The sequence below is a fragment of the Nuphar pumila genome, chromosome 13 (assembly GCF_984573655.1).
Source record: "Nuphar pumila chromosome 13, dmNupPumi1.hap1.1, whole genome shotgun sequence".
Lineage (NCBI taxonomy): Eukaryota > Viridiplantae > Streptophyta > Magnoliopsida > Nymphaeales > Nymphaeaceae > Nuphar > Nuphar pumila.
In genome coordinates this window covers 23,484,420-23,498,267 of record NC_143261.1, presented here as the reverse complement: position 1 = coordinate 23,498,267, position 13,848 = coordinate 23,484,420, and the positions used below count along the sequence as shown (strand labels likewise).

The following is a 13,848-nucleotide window of genomic DNA, read 5'->3' as shown; positions in this document are numbered from 1 at the left end:
CAATTCAGATGTGATAATGGGAAAAAGGAAGAAATCAATTTGAAACACAATGGAATAAATAACATTAAACCTATTCCAATAAATGATTGAAGTGCACTTGATTCTTGATGCTGAAACTGACCCTAAATAAGAACATTGGCAAGGTGAGGGACAAAAAAAGGCTATTCCAGGGGGTTGAAATCACAACAAAAATTACTACACTGGGTTAATAAGGTCATCACTTTCTGGCTCTACCTCTCTTGGCAGCTTTGCCACGTCCACCACTTTGCCCTGAACTTTTCTTCTTCTCTTCTGAAGGCTTGGATGCAGCCTTAAGACGACCTCTAGTTGAGCTCTTGCGCCCTCGTTGTGACTTCTTTGTCTTACTGACTGAGCCATTCTCATCATCACTTCCATCACCATCTTTGCTCTCACCTTCAGAATCTGATTCATCCTTGGGCTTCTTCCTTTTCTTAGACTTTGCAGTAGTGTTAGCATCAGCTTTTTTCAAAGACTTTTTGGTCGGTGGCTCTTTGCTCTCAGGTACTTCACCTCCAGATGTAAACAAGATTGAAATTAAAAAACAGAACTAAGAGTTGATCGATCAATTTAATGCCCAGCAGGATGAAATGTTAGTGGATTTCTTTTCCAAACAGCAGTAAATTCTACAACAGGTCAAAACCGTCTAATGCAAATGTTTTACGTTCCTGCAGTCGAACTTGGCCCAGCAAGCCCATTTTTGATATTCCAAATGTGCTATTTTGGCTTGCCACCCTTGAACAGATTTGCGCATAAATTCTTTCCCAAATTTTCAAGACACTCAGTGATATTGCCCACATCAATAAAACTAAGTCCAGTTAAAACCAATATTACATGGTATGTTACCTTCATCGGGTATCTCGCCATCATAAACTTCCAGCTGAACATAGAAAAGGGAAGATGTATAAGTTCAGGCTCCAAGGATTACAAAATAATTGTTATAACAGAATCAGAAACTTCAAAGATGAAACGTTGGAAAGAATCAAATGCAAAAGCTCAACAGATTTGCAAAGCTATGTCAAACAGACACGGGTACAACAAAAACTTGCAACACGAATTTGACATGCAAGTTAAGAATTTTTTTTGAAAAGTAGAACATGAGGAGACATTTTTTTTGTAATTTTTTAATCAATGAAAAGCAGTTTTTTGATATGTTATTATCATAAAAATTTATTTTTTTGTTGAAATATTATTAAAATTATTAAAAAAACAAAATATTAAAATAATGTCCTTACATGGCTGGGTCATGTCAGCATGTCTGACTTTTGTTACGAGGGGTACACGGCCAAAATGGTGTCCATGTGACAGTTGCTATGTGAACTAGCTGAATTGCTACAAACCCAGTTTGTATATAATAAAAACCAATGTTGTAAGTATCGTACAATACGGTACGGTACGTATTGTTACTATGGGGAATAAAGATACGATACACACTTGTATCGCGATACGAGTGCGAATTGTATCTATATCGTATGTATTGTACGATACAACCCCATATTGTATGATACAGTACGATACAGGGTCAGCACTTAAAAAAATGTTTAATCGTAATTTTTCAGTTTTGGGTTTTAAAGACCTCTTGAGGGTTGACTCCTTCATTTGTTTAGAAGCTAATAGAGAGGTATCTACGTACCCTAGGACTCGTGAGAGCGATTAAATGGTTAATTTGTGCGCAAGGAAGAGGGCTTTTGTGTTTGGTTCAAGTAAGAGTATATTTTCACCATTTTTTCACTCAAGTGGGTTAAGGTAAAAAAAACTCTATTTTTTTCTTCTTATTGAGTTTTTTTGAAAAAAAATGACATTAAATTATCAGACATGGCAATGGAGCAATCAAGTAATGAGTGGAAAACGATTGAAAATCGAACGCAATTATTGTCATTGTTTTTTCGGGTATCTCTTGGTTGAAACATCATTTAGCTATGACACATCTCAATGTTATGGCCTGCATGTCAAAAAGTCTATTAGATGTCGTGAAATGTAAGTGTTAGCAATTACTCATCGGTTTGAGATAAAAAAACAAGAAAAATAGATGAGTGAGACAAAAATGAGGTATGAGCAACCCTGAGAGGACGAATATGAGCTCTCTGACATTCGTACTACTATGACTCCCAAACATTTAGTCAAGCAGGGCGAGTGTCACGGTTGAAAAATGGTTCTATGATGTCAGCAAATTCTTTTCATTTTCGGGTCATGGCAGATGTCATAACCAGTATCGTGCCTGGATATAAAATGTCACCATATCATGGTTTGAAAGGAAAAATTTTAGATTCTAATGTAAATGAAGTGAATGCATATTGTAATGAGATGAGGTAAGCATGGAGAGAAAATGGGTGTAGCAACATGGCAATAGGCGGATAGATAGAAAGTCAAAGACTTGATAAATTTTCTTGCTTATTGCCAAAAATATATATATATATATATATATATATATATATATATATATTTTTGAAGTCAATTGATCTGTTTGATACACCCAAGACAATAAATGCATTGCTCAGGGTATTTAATTAATTTTGTGAAAGAGGTTCAACCTCAAAATATTGTTCAATTCATTAATGATAATGCAACAAATTATAGGGCAGCAGATAAAGAATTGGCATAAAATTATAGGTCATTCTTTTGGGCACCATGTGTTAGCCATTGCATAGACCTTATACTTAAAGGCAACGTTATTAAAAATGTGCCTCAAGGCACAAAAAGCGTGTCTCGCCTCAAGGCGAGGGGCTTTATGCCTTGAGGCGCATGTGTAAAGCGCAAAAGCCTTGAGGTGTGCGCCTCATAGGCCTTGAGGCGCATGCCTCCAGGCGAGGTGCGCCTCAGGATGAAGCGTATACGCCTCGATGCATTTGGTCAAATGACCAAAAGTTAGGGCTTAAACAAAGCGCCCCCGACCCTAATTAAGTTCGGGGGCCCTTTATTTTTCTCTCATTTTTTTCTCACGCCTCTCTCTCTGGTTTTTTTTCTCACAGGAGTCTCTCTCTCTCGGATCTCACAACATTCTCTCTCTCAGGGTGGAGCCCAGAAACAGGTACGCTCTCTCTCGTCCCTGGTTTTTTCTCTCTCATTTTTTCTCACGCGGCCACCCTCATTTTTTCTCACGCGGCCACCCTCATTTTTTCTCACGCAGCCTCTCTCACTAGTTTTTTTCTCACACAAGAGCTGGATTCATCAGCCATCAGGTATGCCAAGTCTCTTTCTTCATTATTTTCCTTTGCCAATCTAATTTTCCTTTTATTTTTTTATTAGAATTAGTTAGTTGTGGTATTTTTTTCTCTTTATCTTGCTTTGTATACATCCTTTTACTTGGGGGTGGGGGTTCCTTTGATTGATTTAAATGAAAATTTCTTGCATCTCTCCTTAATATTTCTTCACGTAACACCAATGTATGATTCTCTTAGTCTTTTTTTTGGAATCAGGGTGACAGATTTTTTGCGTTGAAATTGGTTTGTTTGCTGCCTAATTGCCAATATTATCTTTTGTTTGCTTCTTTGGGTGGGGAGCAGAGTGGGTGAGTTGTTGCGAATGAGGGGTAAGGAAAATCCTTTTTTTCCTATGATAGGGTTTTTGTTTTAGTGAAGGTCGATTGGTAGGCAGAATGTTATCATCGAATGAGGCAACTTAACCCTTCACTTATCTATGATTTAGTTCCTGTAAGTAGTGGTGAGTCGTAATCTGCATCAGCTTCAGTCCTATATTATTAGAAGAATTGACGAGTTTTTTTTATCTATTTTGTTGCCACCATATTCATCTGATATTTTCACAATATTATAGCTTTATTAAGACAGAAGGTAATAAGTAGCAGTGCAGCCTTGCATTTTTTTTTTAAAAAAGAAAGAAACTTGTAATTAGACAAACCCTTACAGTTATACAATCATATTCCATTGGGATCGAACTTGCAACATTTCAACAGAAGGTGACTTGCCCTAACTATTTGATGCAGATCATTTTATATTTATTTTAGAGTTTTTACATCTTTGTATTAGGATATTGGATCTATCCAAATTAAAAAATAAGCTTAAGGTTTTATTTTTGTATAAATATTTGTTATACAGGGAGGGAGTTTGTTGATGAATAAAAATTATTATTTTTCTTAAATTTATGCACTATTTTTCTTGAGTTTTGATTGTTCGAGCTTTCATAGCATAATTTCGGTTATATAATTAGTTTTCATGTTATTTAATTAGTTTTTAAGTTATATATGTTGATTCTTATTGAATATTAATATATATTTTCTTATATGCATTTTTGCAGTTGAACAATGGGAAAAGATGGATGGGATCATGGAGTTAAAGTTTCAAATCTCACTAAAGATCTCAAACTTGTAGGACATGTAATTTGTATTTTCTGTCATAAAGACACTACAGGAGGCATCAGAGGCATCTATAGGTTAAAGCATCACTTAGTTGGCACAAAACATGGTGTAAGCATGTGCGAAGCGGTTCCACCTGATGTGAAAAGATTTTTTCAGAATTATCTAAGGGATCGGAAGGAAAAGAAACAAGAGGAAGAACAAAACAAATTAGAAATCGAGAGAAGTATTTATTTTGGATCATCAACAGGCGATAATGTTAACAAAGAAACCACTGGATCACGTAGTGATGAAAAAACAAGCACAGGTGGTCCCATGAACCTCTTTGTAAACAAAGAAACACGACAAACTATAATAAACACTGCTTTCAAAAGGGATGAACAAAAAAATGTATGTCGTGCCATTGGTAGATTTTTTTATTCAAATGCTCTATCATTTAATCTTTGCAACCGTCTATATTTTGATGCAATGGTAGAAGCTATTGCAAATTGTGGCTGAGGGTTCAAACTGTCTCTTATCACGAGATCAGAACATGAATTTTGAAGGACGAGATAAATTGTAATCATGAAATTTTAAAATAGTTCAAAAAAGAATGGCTAAAGGTTGGTTGCAACATTATGGCAGATGGTTGGACAGATGAAAAAGAAAAAAACTTAATTAATTTTCTTGTGAACAGCTCATCTGGGACAGTATTTTTGAATTCCGTTGACATCAACGACATAAAAAAAACTGGTGCAAATTTGTGTAAATTATTTAAAGAAGTTGTTAAAGACGGTGAAAGTAATGCGGTGCAATTCATTACAGATAATGCACCAAATTATGTGGCAACTGAGAATATGTTAACAGCAGTAAAACATATTTTTAGACACCATGTGTGGCCCATTGATTAGATCATGTGTTAGAAAATATTGGAAAGATATCAATTTTTAAAGATACAGTGAAAAAAGCAAAAAAATTTACAAGATATATCTATAGTTATGCATGGGTATTAAATTTTATGAGAAAGTTCACAAAGAAGAAAGAACTTCTATGTTCAACCGTCACTCGTTTTGCCACAACATATCTCACGCTTCATAATATTGGATGTTATAAGAAAGAGTTGAAGTCGATGTTCTTGTCTTCAAATTTTAGAACATCTAATTACTATAAGAAATCTGATGCTAAGAACATTTCTTATATTGTTCTTAATGATCATAAGTTTTGGGTTGTCAGATCATATGCAATTAAAGCTACACTGTCTCTCGTGAAAGTGATGTGATTAGTAAATGCAGATAAGCCTGTTATGTGATTTTTTTACGAGGCAATGGATAGAACAAAAGAAGAAATTGCTTCAAACCTTGATAAGGTTGAAAAAAATATAAACCTATTTGGGATATCATTGATAGACGATTGGACTTACAACTTCATGAGCCTTTGCATGCAGCTGCCTATTATTTAAATCCTCATTTTCATTATGTTGACAACTTCAACCCTTGTGGAGAAGTTATGAGTGGCTTTTATGATTGTGTTGAAAAATTGGTTTTTGATGCAAATATTTGGTTGAAAATTACCACACAAATCAATGCATTTAAAAAGGCAAAGGGGTTGTTTGGTAGAGAGGTAGTTATTACAACAAGAAAATTAAAAAGTCCGGGTAAGTTTGCAATTATGTTGTCATTTGTTAATATTTTTTTATGTTTTTGTAAATTATGGCATTCTTAATATTTTTATCAATTTTTTATTATTTTATTTAAATGCAGTTGATTGGTGGAGTTCATTTGGCACGAAAATCATGAGTTGATGAATTTTGCAATTCGAATTCTAAGTTTGACGTGCAGTGCATCGGGTTGTGAGAGGAATTAGAGTACTTTCTCATTGGTTTGTGACTTTGTATTTTATTTTTAAAATACATTTTTATAAGTGTAATTGTCTTATAATTGATTATCAATGATTTAAAATTATAGGTCCATACAAAACAGAGGAATAGACTTGAACAAGAGAAAATGAATGCATTGGTTTTTGTAATGTACAATATGAAATTACGAGAGAGAAATATGAAGAAGGCTATCAAAGACCTTATATGTCTAGATCATATAGACTCAGACGATGAGTAGACTCTGGAGAAGGAAGATCCAATGTTGACTAGTGATCTCAATTGGGTGAAGGATTCATAGTTGGATCTGAACTTCGACATAAATGCCATTGAGCATGTGCCTATTGAAAAAGTCACTTCACCTCATGATTCACAAAGTGGTTCTAGGCAAGACAGGTCTTTAAGAGATCGAGGTAAAGCTATATTTTTTATCTTGATATGAATATAAATGTATTTTTTTAATTATATAAAATAAGTATTTAATACATAATTTTTTATTGAAGAAAAAAGAAAATCAAAAGTGATCGAGGATGTGGAGGAAAAAAGTGCAAATGATGAAGAGTCAGAGAATGAAGATGAAAGAGAACCTATTTATATGGATTCCTCAGATGATGACATTGAAGACTTAGATATTAATGATGACGAGACAAAAGAAGAGCCTAGGCTCTAATTCATATCATAGAGCTATGGCCATTTATATGTTTTTGGGGTCTTTCAATCGCAATTGTGAATGTTGACACTCTCATTTTGAAGAGTTTTGAAAAAATATATTAGCATTTGGTTGTTAATGCTAACATGCATTTTCTAATTATAACATAACGTTATTAATGCTAATATGCATTTCGTTGTTAATGTTAATTTTTTATTGAATGAATGCTCATATTTTATTTCTTAGATCCTTACACAGATCAAGTTGTTGCATTAATGTTACTTTATAATTTTTTGAGTACTTATTTGAGATTTTTTATTTCTTGTTAATTGTTGCTTCATTAATAAAGCATTTTTTATTTATTTATAATTTTAGATATTTTTTATAGTTTTTTAAGTTTCAAAAAAATATTTAAGGCTTACGCTTTACACCTCACCTCAGATTTTGTTGGAGAGCCTCGCTACGCCTCAACGTTTTTCACAACATTGCTTGAAGGCATCGACAACACAGATGAGATAAAGCACACAATTGAATGTTGTAAAGAAGTTACTAAATTTATTTAGAATCAAGTATGGATTTTGAACTTGATGAGAAAGTACACTAGTACTACTGAGTTGATTCATAATGCAGTTACTAGATTTACTACGAATTTTTAAACAGTGCAAAGTCTAGTAAAGAATAAAACTGCACTAAAAAATATTTTAAGCAAAAGAGTGGAATGCATATCCCTATGCATAAAAAAGAAAGTCAAGAGAAATTGTAAATATTGTAGTCAAAAGTGAATTCTGGAATTCATGCATGAATTTCAAAATCACTATACCTTTGTTGAAGGTGCTTTGATTGGTTAACAGTGAAGATAGACAAGTTATAGGTTATTTCTATGAGACCATAGATAAGGCAAAAGAAGTCATTAGAGATAATTTGAATGGGAAGACAAAATTATATATCTATAAATGGAACATCATTCATCAACTTTTTCATGTTGCAACATATTATGTAAATTGTGGATTTAGATACAACTCTACATTTAAAATGGAAGGAAAAGTTAATAAGGGACTTTTGAATTAGATTGAAAGGTTAAACCATGATTATGGCATTCAAGATCATATTCATAAGGAAATGACAATGTATGATATGGAGAGACGGGCAGTAGTGTGAAACCATGTCACGATTCGTCCAGGTAATTTATTTGTTCTATTTCAATTTTAATTTTATATTGTTATTTAGTTATGATGTTTTGTATGATTGTATGATTATAGTTGTTATTGTCTTATTGATTTCTCATTTTGTTATTTTTATCGGACATGTAGTGGACCAAGTTTGGAAGTGATGTTTCAAACTTGAAAACTTGTCATTCACATTCTTAGCCAAACGTGTAGTGCAAGTGGATGCAAGAGAAATTAAAGCATCTTTAAGCAAATACATACAAAACGAAAAAATAGATTGAAGCACAAAAGCCTCAATGACCTCATCTACATTCACTATAACTTACAGTTGAAGCAAAGGTATATAAATTTCTTAGTTGTCATAGGCGGAGCCTAGACGGTGAGCCCCTAAAAAGGCTTAGGCGACCTAGGCAGTACCCAAAATAAAAAAATTAAAAAGAAACATAAAAAAACATAATAAGAAACATGTATACATCATAAAATCAATCAATAATAAGCAATACACAAATAGTATGTCGTTGAACACTGGAAAACAATTACATTACAAAACCTTAACATACCTTAGCATGATCAAACAAATTAAGAATAAATTAACTATTGAATAAACAAACCATACAACTAAAAAATGTGAATGAACAACACACAAAAAATAAAATCATGTATACAAAAGAATTAACAACAACAGACATAATACAAACAATAGACAAATAATGTCTTTTTCTTCTCAACAATAGACATAATACAAGCAATAGACATAATATTTCTTTTTATTCTTCTTAGTTTTCTCAACAATAAACATAATTCAAGCAATAGACAAATAACATCTCCTCTTTCATCTTCTTCTTTTTCTTCTTCTTCTCCTCGAAGAAGAAAACAAATGATGTCTTTAAAAAAAATCTTCAAAAAAAAAAAAACATAGGCGGCAATATACGTCCCCACTGCCCAAACTTGGTCGCCCAGGCGGTGCGGTGCGGCTGCGCCTAGGCACCACCTTTGACAACTAAGATAAATTTATAAAGTTTATTTATCATTTTCATGTATTTATTTAAAGTTTTTTTATATCATACAAAACTCAACTAATTTAATTTTTTCATGTATCTTTTTAGGCAACTAGAAAAGTTATCATCAAAGAGGCACAAAGAGCAATTTGATTCAATTGTTTGAAAATTTTTTTATGTATTGGATGTATGGGTTCAAGAAGCTGACATTCTGAATAAAGAGGACATTTAGTGGATAAATGTGGAACTAAGAACGTAGATGATAAAGAGCCCACATATATTGGAGATGATATGAATGTCAAATAAGGAGGAGAGGAAGAAAAAGATAATGATTGATGATATATTTTTAAAAACTTGGTTATTTTTTCATGTGTTATTTTTAAAAAACTTGGTTACGATGTCTTATGCAGCTCATATAGACATGAATGCTTCATATGTGATTTTATGGTTCTATTTTGTACAATTCATCATTGTTTCATGTGTAATGATTTTTTTTTAAATATTTGCTAATTTTTCCTGATTATGATTTTTTATGATACGATATGATACATATCTTATTTTGGATCCGACCAATATGAGTAACAATGTGATACTTACAACCTTGATAAAGACAATTAGCAGTCACACAATTACCAGAGTAAGAAAGGGGATGTGAAAACTTATGCATGAAGTGAGATGTGAGTGTTTAAGATATGGCTTAAAGTGTGCATGAAGCATGTAGCATTTATGAGCACAAGAGGTGTTAAATTGTAGTATTGTTTTGTAAATATATATGTTGATATGTATATACTTTTAATGTGTGTGTGTGTCTATATATATATATTAGGGGTATTTATGTAAATTTCTTATTTATTTTCTGTATCTCTTATTTCTTATTTGTAATAGGTAGTGCCCCTTAGGGGTACTTTAGTAATTAGGTTCTAGCCGTTGGAGCTAGCCCCAACTAGCCGTCCAACGAATAGTTGAGCTTTCTTCCCTAATTCTCTTGTATAAATATGTGGGTTAACCCACACACACTCATGCTTTGCTTAAGCATTTTATCAATAAACTTATTTATTTTTTATGCGTTCTTCCCCTAAGTGGCTTGTGTTCTTGTTTTGTATTGGCCCATAACAGGCTTGTTGTACTTGTGCACATATTTGCATTTATGTAAGCCCTTAGTGGCATATACTTGTGCACTCTTGTATTTCATTACAAGAAGTGAGTAAGAGGTAAAAAACAAACAAAGCCCATGGGTTTACTAAAAATGCATCTTTAATCTTTTTGCATGAAAATACCCATAAAATATCTCGGTTTTATAAGAAAAACATAAATTCTTACAAATAAATTACATTTAAAAAACATAAAAAGTGTGTATTTCCAACATCAATTATTTTATATTGGGTGGAGTGAACCTTATATTCTTTGAAAACGAGATTCTCACAAAGTTTTTGAAAGCATGAAAGAAGCGAGTGGTTTTACACTTCAAAGTGAGCTTGAAAAGCAAGATCCTACGATTTTTATATGCTTATGTAATTATGATCAAATTCATTATAAAATAAAGATGTAAGCTTTCTAAAACAACAGTTGAAGTGAGTGTTTGTCTGGTACAGGAAAGGAGCAGTTTCAGTAGAAAATTGAAAGGTGTATTCTGGTGGGTCCCACAGATCCAGTGCATGCCATAACAAAGATGGGAGCCCAGGACCAAAAAAGGGCATCACAGAAAATTCAATATGCATGCAGAGCACGGTAGAGGTTTGTGCAACTAAATGAATAAGACCACAAATATGATATGATTTACCTGGTCCAACCGATCTGCAACATTTTCTCTATCTACAACAATCAAAGAATGGCCCATACCGCAAGCAACACTGATGAAAAATAACAATCAGAACAAAATACAGCAGTAAAACAACAATTTATTGGCCCTGAAATGAGAAAATAAGAAAAGAACAATCAAGCCCTTACCTAATAACATGCACTCCATCAAGAATATCAACTTTTTTAGGATTTGCAGATGATCTGTAGACAAGAAGATCACATAAATAATCTCACAGAAAACAGAAATCTGACCAACACAACTATAAGAACTCTATGAGATCCAAGAAATAATAAAGAACCAAAATTTAGCTCTCCTGATGGCATACTTTTGCCCTGTTGGTCCATAGCCAAGCTCTCCATATTGAGCGTGCCCCCAACTTATACAAGAGTCATCAGCGCCACAAAAGTGGTGCAGGTTCCCAGAATCCATGCAGCGGATGTTCCAGCCACTGCAATGTAAACGAAAAATTCAGAAAGCAATCTCAGTGGATACCATGCACATCAAAGTAATATATGGTCACTGACTTTGTACCCACTAATTTGAATAAAATCAAAATGAATAAATGGAACTCAAAAGTAGAGTTAAGGCCAAAGAAAGACCTTTCTGTTAAAATGTAAAAATGTAATATATATATATAATATAATATATATATATAATAATATATTTTTTATATTTATTTTCTTCATTTCTTTTATTTTTATTTTTCGTCTAGTTCAATGAACTAGACTATTTATCTAGTCAAGATCACATTAGATCTTGACTAGAAATGTAGTCATTGCACTTAGTCCAACGGCTACAAATAGAGCCGTTGGACTAGGTCCAACGACTCTTTGAGAAGAGCTCTTCTCCCTTCTCTCTATTCTTGTATAAATAGGGGTGATCCCCTCTTCTTTGTATTCAATGCTTCTTAAGCATTTTGTGTATGAATAAATCATTATTTATTTTTCAAGTATTCTTCCATTTATACCCTTTCAAGGGTCGTCATGCTTGTAGTGTCTCCAATAGACACATGTTTGTGAGTTGTTCATGTATTTGTGGAAGACCAGCATTTCATTACATGGTATCAGAGCCGCAGAGACCTTTGATCTAGAAGTGCTTCCGCCTCGATTTTCATGCCTAAGGTGGTTCATCACCTTGTTCTTGGCTCAAGAAGATTTGTTTGAAGGACTTTGTGTTACAAAAATTTGTTTGTATCCTCTCTCTTACTCTCTTTTGTACTATTTTTCTTTCTCTTCTCCCATATATTCCTCTCTTACCTTTGTAAAAGATGGATGACAATGATAAGATCAACATCATACCCATGAATCTAAATGATACTAATTATGTAATGTGGGCTTTGATTATAAAGCACCACATTTGGGAAAAAGGATTATAGGGTATAGTGGATGGTTTCGATTCGGAACCTAAACTATCTCTTACCAAGAAAGAGGGTGATAAAGAGGTTCCTCTAACGGAAAAGAAGAAGAGCAATGCGTTAGCTATTTATGAAAAGAAATGGAAAGAGTGAAGGATAGGGCACAAAAAAATTGTCATGGCTAATTAATAGCGTAGACATTAAAAAATGTTCTACTCTTGTTAAGTTTGAGCATGCCGATAATGCTTGGAAATATCTTAAAAACATGTATTCCCTTAAAGATATTGCACATGTGTGAAATTTACAAGACAAAGTTCGAACAATGACTCAAAAAGATAAAATTATTCAAGAATATTACAATGAGTTGTCTGAGCATTGAGAAGAGTTAGCTCTTCTTTAGCTCAAATGGCATTGTGCCAAAGATATCGAGTTTCGCCAAAAGCAACTCGATATGGAACATTTTTATCAATTTGTGAATGGTCTAAGGCCGGAGTTTGAATCCACCAAATCGGCCATTTTACATCGTGGAAAAATTTCTTCTATTGTTGATACTATAAAAGAGCTCACTATGGAGGAAAATAAACTTAGAAAAAGTACTCTAAAAGTTGATGATGACTCAGTTCTAGTTGTGTCGAGACCGGAGAATCATACTCGCACTTACAAGCCGCCTCATTTTGAAAGGCAAAATGGTGACTTTGACAAAAGAAAAGTCATTTTCCATCATTGTCATGAACTCGGGCAGCATAGGCCTCAATACCCAAAGTTAAAAAGAAGAGAAAAAAAAAGAGTTGCATCTGTTGAATCTAAGTCAAAAGATTAAGATGCACTTGTATCTATGGCTCATTTGATGGAAATCCTTTAACCTCTTCTCAAAGGAATATCCTTCTCAACCGAAGCCTCAACTAGAGCGGCGGTTGCATCTTTCTCCGGTCCAAGTAACTTTTCTTGGCTTTTAGATTTTGGTGTTTTTTTTCACATGACCTCAAATGTCAATAGTCTATCCGAATGTCTTAAAAATAACTCAAATGTGTCAAAGGTTTTTACAGCCGATGGCACATCTCTTGAAATAAAAGGATTAAAATGTTTTGAAAATCTTCAAAAAAAAAAATTTTATTTCAGAATTTAGATATATCCCTAAACTAAATTCGAATCTCTTATCTGTCTCGCAAATATCTGACTATGGATGTAATATCTTCTTCTTTTTTTATGATTGTTAGGTATAGGATCGTCAGTCAAGGAAGCTGATTGGGGAAGACCATAGAGAAGGACTCTATTACATAGACTTTTTGGAATTGTCCAAGAATGCATTTTGTTATAATGTTCAGAAATTAGAATTAGATTTATGGGACAAAAGACTTGGCCATCCTCACATGTCTAAAATTCAATATTTTTCAAGTTTGAAAAAAAATTGTAATTCTGAAAATTTCTCTTGTAAAGACTGCATTCTTTGCAAAATAAAAAGATTACTATTTCTTAGAACTTTTGTTTCTTCACGACCACTTGAGTTAATACATTCGGATGTTTGGGGCCCCGCACCAGTTATTTCCAAAGATCGTTATACATATTATGTCACTTTTGTTGATGACTTTTCTAGACATACTTGGACTTATTTTCTTAAACATAAATCTAAAGTTTTTGCTAATTTTTAAATTTTTCAAAAATAGTTAAAAATAAGTGTAAATGATATTTTCATTTTTTGCA

General features: G+C 33.1%; 1 protein-coding gene across 2 annotated transcripts in view; it reads right to left on the bottom strand.

The window, feature by feature from the left end:
• The window catches only part of LOC149818090 (uncharacterized), a 74,936-nt gene continuing 61,088 nt past the window's right edge, over positions 1-13,848 (bottom strand). The window contains exons 12-16 of one of the 2 annotated variants that reach the window (XM_089985610.1): positions 11,119-11,241; positions 10,940-10,993; positions 10,773-10,842; positions 865-898; positions 1-531 (exon numbers count right to left, since the gene is read on the bottom strand). In XM_089985610.1, coding sequence (XP_089841736.1) covers positions 218-531; positions 865-898; positions 10,773-10,842; positions 10,940-10,993; positions 11,119-11,241 — 595 coding nt within the window. In that variant the 3' untranslated portion in view covers positions 1-217. The remainder of the gene's footprint in view (positions 532-864; positions 899-10,772; positions 10,843-10,939; positions 10,994-11,118; positions 11,242-13,848) is intronic. The other variant, XM_089985611.1, reaches the window with a different exon arrangement.